Source organism: Falco biarmicus, chromosome 7 (genome assembly GCF_023638135.1).
Source record: "Falco biarmicus isolate bFalBia1 chromosome 7, bFalBia1.pri, whole genome shotgun sequence".
NCBI lineage: Eukaryota > Metazoa > Chordata > Aves > Falconiformes > Falconidae > Falco > Falco biarmicus.
The window spans coordinates 29517669-29523668 of record NC_079294.1 but is presented as its reverse complement, the minus strand read 5'-3'; the positions used below and the strand labels follow the sequence as shown (position 1 = coordinate 29523668).

The following is a 6000-nucleotide window of genomic DNA, read 5'->3' as shown; positions in this document are numbered from 1 at the left end:
GAAACATATAACTACAGTAGATCAAAGGATGGAACTTCCCTATAAATTTTTCCCTTTCAGCAGGAAGCAAAATCTTATTTACGAAATGAAAATTACTGGTAACTAAGGTTCTCTCTTAATTAGTTTGTGACAAATTTCTGACAATATAAAGACCAATGTGGAAAAAATATTTCCATTAAAGATGCTGCATCTATTCACCCAGTAATGCTTTTGCATTTCACAACATGATGTGACAGCAGCTAATGGCAGTGTTTCCAACTGGCATCTAAAGACTGCTCTGTAGGGGAGCCTGTGGGTACACTTCTCTAAGCAGTCCAGCATCTGCCTTCATCAGCTACAACAGTCATACAAAGATGAGGGTGGGGAAGTAACGACTGCCCAAAAGGAAGACATAATATTCATAAGCATGTTTAGGGTTACTTCCTAAACCAGGATAATCCCTTCATGTATCAGAGAAACATGAAAACATTTTAAAGGCCTGTTTCAGGATGTGCCATTTCAGAATGCCTTACCATCCCATGTTTCTTAAAGGTCTTTTAAAAAGGTCAAGTTGGCAAGTCATGCAAATTTATCCCTTTTAGTCAGAACACAAAGATGTATGACAGAGAGAGAGTCTTTGTTGCTATTAGTGGTATTCTTGTAGTTAGGATGATCCAAATATTTATTTAGCAACAGTGCTTATGTGGTAGCACAAGTAACCACCCAAACACTGCTTTGTTCTCAATTACTAGTACTTAACCCTGCAAGCTTCTAAATATCCTTTGACCTCACAGAGATGAACAATAAACTCTCCTGGGTAGAGAGGAACACACATATTTATGCTATTTTGTCCCAGTTCTGTGGAGTCTTTCGAGATATGTTCAGATGGCTCACTAATTTTCATGGCAATAAGGATGTAACTTTAACTTACACAAACAAATGAGACAAACCATACAAACTGGAATTTATTTTATTCATACAGTACAACAAGGAATATAAGAACTTCTGCTTTACATACGTATTTTAAATTCTTTTTAGGAATTTTACTTTTAAAACTTAACATGCAGTTTGAAGACCAGATAGGAAGTACTCTAACTCTATATTACTTAACAGATTGTCACACAGGAATTGTTAAAAGCACTTTTTTCTGCAGAAAAGTCAGAAAAAAAATATCCTTTACAATGTTCGTTAATATTAAATGGATACTTACTTGCTCATATACCAGACAACTATTTCAAAGTTGTCATACTGACAGTATCCTGCCATTCCTGTCATATCTCATGTATGTAGCTGCAACATATTCTACCTGCTTTTTAGTAAGTGATATGTTTTGAGATAACAAAAACTAATCAGGACTTTTCAAACTTTCCTGCTACTCAAAGTAACACAGGCTTTGCCACAGGAACGCATTAAGTATAGTTTATCTACTTAGAGCTAGTATTTTCAAAAAGATGTATGGGACATTCGCTCTAGCTAACTTTTTATATAATAAAAAAAAAGCTAATCAGAGCATAGCGAAGTGCTGTTTTAACTGTTTGATGAGCTGTTGTGTATCAACATGGCCTGGAAATGCTTCTTCTGACTTCTGAGCAGCTGTGTAACTCCTCTGAAGATCTCCAACCTGTAAGAAACATACAAACTAATTTTGTAAATCCAAGCACTGCAGTATTTGCATCATGTATTCTGTGCAGTACATTTCTGATGCTCACAGATGTTTAAACATAGCTGGTCCTGAGAGTGAACAAATAAAAGTCAGCGTGGAGGCTTCTGAACTCTGGGTTCTGTTCCCCTTACATTAAGGGATGAGAATAAAAAGACAGAAATATGATTTAATGGGAGGAATGCTTCAAGACAGTAATTTTATATCCCATTCCACATGACTTCCTGGAGAATGGACAAGGTACATCATGCCCAGTGCTTGAAGTCAGGAGGAATAAAACCCAGAAGATTTGGTTTCACCTCCATAGAAGTGCTGCTGTATATACAGGCAAAACACACCAAATCAGGCCTCTGTAAAAGTGCCAACTCCATGTGATTTCCTGCTTTCTCACAGAGAGGCACAAGAGGGAGAGCTGATGTTGCTCCTCTGCTGCTTTTAGAAGTATGTTTCCACATTGTTTCTTACTTAGTGAACTTTCTTTTTCCTTAATAGCCATCATTTTTGGAAGGAGGAAGTGTATGTAGGGAACGCATCTGAGAAAGTGGGTTCAGCAAGAAAGAACTCAAATGTTTGTGAACACATCTAGTAAAAGTGATAGCTCCTGGGTGGAAAGGAAGAAGCTACGGAAAATGTCAGTGGGAGGCCTCTGTTGCCTCTGCATCAGTCAACACAGAGCTTCAGTGCAGCAAAAATTCTCTGAAGGGGAAGAAACCAGGGTCGTGGCCAGAGAAGTTATGTATTGTAAACCATGGCCTTACACCAAATCCAAGGATTACATTACCGCACTGCATCAACAGCTCGTTGATCTGGCCATCTGTCCCCTTCCACAACCTATACAGGGTCTTTGTGCAAAAGCTAAACAAGACATTTGCAGACTAGGATTTACTCCTTAATCACTAAGTACAGAATGCAATTATTCAAAATCGTCTTATATTTCACAATGGAGAGGATACACTTACAAATTAATGGGTTGTTCTCTCCTTGCTGCATGTACTTTAGTATCTGTAGGAGTTGAGCAGCCCACACCAACACAGACTCATAACAGAATCTTGACGGTGTAGGCACAAGCAAAGGAGCAATTTTTTCTTGTGAAAAATGTAAAGACTTGTACAAGTTTCTCCTTATTAACAGGAAGGCTGGACATGCTGATAATTCAGTGTCTGAGACACTCTGTATGAAAGAGATTATTAACACACAAAATCCAAAGATTGTAAAGCTGAAGAACAGACTTTCCTTTTGAGATCAGTAAGATCAGGGGATGAACAAATTATACTCTTTCTATAATTACTGATAAATCATATGATACTATTTCACTTCACATTCTGAAAAAGCCAACAGCTAAAGACTGTAAATGGAATTGTTAACCAATTGTTCATCTTCTGGGTGTCTGGAAAAGCACAAAGTTTCTTTATAGCTCTATAGTACATAGTTGGCCTGACTTACTCTCAAAAGCAAACATTTGAATGCCTACTTTTACACACAAAGCTTCTGGGTATTAAAATGAGAATGTAACTTTAGTTTTCCTTGAGTTTATGCACTCTGTATTCTTTCATCTTACCTATTTGGAATTCTCAGTAATAACAATAAAAACCCAACTGCCCCACCAAGGCTCAATTTTTAGATTACAAGAACAGGATAGTGCATTACCTTCTCTGAGAGTATTGCAAAATTGAAATGGGGCTCATACATATGAGGTGCTAAAGATGAAGCAGTCTGCAGCAAAGCTCTTGCCTATGTAAAGAAAGAAAAAAATCACCAGTGAAATCTGGGAGGGAGGGAGGGGAACAAGAAACTAATGCAATTTTCATCATTCTTAAAAGAAATCATCCTGTGTCATCTTTACTAGGCCTTTACTAAGAAAGCCATCTCCAACTATGCATGAGTTACACCAACAGTACATTTAGGCATAATACAGTCTAATAGCATTGAAATGAGTAAGACTCTTGGCTAAGTAAGAAAAGACATGTAGGAACTTAATTAAGCAATTCAGTCTGAAACAACAAACACAATATATTAATAGAAAAATAGAAAAAAAATATAGAAAAATATAGAAAAAAAAAACAGAAAAAAGTATTTACAGTCCCACTCCGCTGTATTTATCTGTTGTCTTTGACAGCACCAATTTAAGCATCCCTGAAAACCTCAACTTTATCATAAAAAATGACCATTTTCACACTCAAAAATTTTACAAATATTAACTCTTTATTTCTGCCTAGCAAAATAGTAGCATTAAAAACTAATTAAACTAAACTAAAAACTAAATAATTAAAAATTAAGTCTCAGAGTGTGGATTTTCATGCTGTAAATCCAATACAAAATTAAGGTCAAATTGTGAATGCTTTTACTAAAAAATGTGGAACTTTGGGGGGAAAAATGATCTTTTAAAAACAAAGGTATCTGTAAACTGTTTGGGAAAGCAGAGTTAAGAACTTATTAAAACTCCCTGAATCTGACAATTTTGAGTACATGCACCAGTACTTACGAAACAACATTGTGAAATAAAATCCAAGATAAGCAAAACATCTTAACTTTTTTTTTATTCTGTGCAGAATTTTATTGTTGTAACGATCCCAATTTTTAATTATACATGTGATACAAGAAGAAAATAGAAAATTTTAAGCTAAAACCTAAAATAGACAGGAAACAATTTATTATAATGGAAAGGCTCTGTAGTGTTAATTATTAGCAATCGCAGCCTCCACAACTGGACATTAAGTTCCACCTGGGAATTAAATATTTGTGAATTTACTGATTATGAAACTGAAACTAAACCCAAAGTTTATTTGTCACTAGAAACATCCAGTGCTGGGTTTATTTCAGTGTTTCCATGGTAGTTGCTAGGTTATCCAAACAAAGTTAACATAGAGAATTTGCTCTTAGAAGTATTTACAAGTCTCTGCATCACATTGTAGCTCTCTGATGTATATATGAATCTATCAAAATAGGCTTGCTCTGATAAGAATTAAAACAAGCCCACAGTAGTTCAAACTGTCCAACAAATGCATATTAATTCTCCCCGTGTGTGTATAAAAAATGCATGCATTTAATCCACTGTGCATGTCAATTATACACCTAAGTGCGATACAACTTAGTCTACTCACATGAGGTAAGATGAACCACCAAGCTTACTGATGCAATTTATCAAGAACCTGCTGCTTTGGGACAAAACTCTAAAGCAATCTCCTTGTTGAAAACAATCTTTTAAGAGCTGATGTGATTGCTCTCTTCTGCCACCCAACAAAAGTATATTATCTACATTTATAAACTGAATATATAGTTGAAGTTGTAATTTAAGTGACAATTACAGAGTGATGTGTTTTGTTTTGGGTATCAATTTAGAAAAAACATCTCGACAACTGCAAAGCCACTGCAAACCCTGTTTGTCTTTGATGAACCATTTGGGTATGCCTAAGAATGAGCACTTTAATGGGAGATGGCATGACAACATGGAGATTACACTGAAACATGCATAAAAGTTATCCATGTTTTCTGCCCGTAATAGCTGCGAGATGTTCATATGATGACTCCACCTCAGGGAAATGACATGTTTCTAAAGTACAAAAGAGCCAAAGGAAGCATTCTGCTGAGGCTGAGATTCAACACCAACCTGTTCAATGTGACCTTTTCGCATTTCTAGCACGGCCAAGTTGTTGTAAGCTTCTGCATAGTCGTTATTGTTGACTAATGTTAGCTTGAAACACTGGTAAGCCAGGTTCAGGTCTCCTATTCCCTAAAAGTAAGATTGTATTTTAATTCGTGAAAAGACTGGAAACAGCACGCATCTGTTTTGTCATCTGGAGTATCTTTTCACCCATATGTAATACCATGGAATACAAATTACAATAAAAACACGTTGATCAGAACCATATGTGCTTTCTTCCCAGATCCTCTCATTTTCTACTTATACATTCTTCCTCCAGACAGAATTGTTCCCCTCCAGCACAAACTTCCACACTCCAAGTGATATTCACTTCATCTAGTTCAACTTTTAGATGACTAAGGTGTCATCTAAAGACTACAGTATCTGCTAACGTCTATAGTAGGGTAAGGAAAACAGAGATTTCTCCAAAGGGGAAGTCATCTTGCCTCTCTGTCTCTACAGAAATTTTAAAAAATCACACATAAACCTAGTTTTTAGAAGATAAAAATTAAGGAAGGTTAATTTCTTTGTACGGAGCAGCTGACTACTCTTTCACGCTCTAGTGTTATGACCAACACTGATACAGCATCATGTTACACATTAGAAGTGCCAAATGCTGAAAAATACAGGCACATTAGCTCAAATGTTTTAGGCAGTATAAATTAATGTTCTTATCCGAGTTGGAGTACAATCAAGACGAACAGTTGAGTTTCTCTCTGAC

At 36.1% G+C, this 6000-nt stretch overlaps 1 protein-coding gene across 2 annotated transcripts in view; it reads right to left on the bottom strand.

Annotated features, from left to right (window-relative positions):
* Positions 1 to 933: 933 nt before the first annotated feature.
* Positions 934 to 6000, bottom strand: part of TTC8 (tetratricopeptide repeat domain 8) — a 44547-nt gene continuing 39480 nt past the window's right edge. For both annotated transcript variants that reach the window (XM_056344957.1, XM_056344958.1), the window contains 3 exons: positions 5247 to 5369; positions 3287 to 3370; positions 934 to 1600 (listed from right to left, as the gene is read on the bottom strand). In XM_056344957.1, the coding sequence (XP_056200932.1) occupies positions 1484 to 1600; positions 3287 to 3370; positions 5247 to 5369 (324 nt within the window). In that variant the 3' untranslated portion in view covers positions 934 to 1483. The remainder of the gene's footprint in view (positions 1601 to 3286; positions 3371 to 5246; positions 5370 to 6000) is intronic.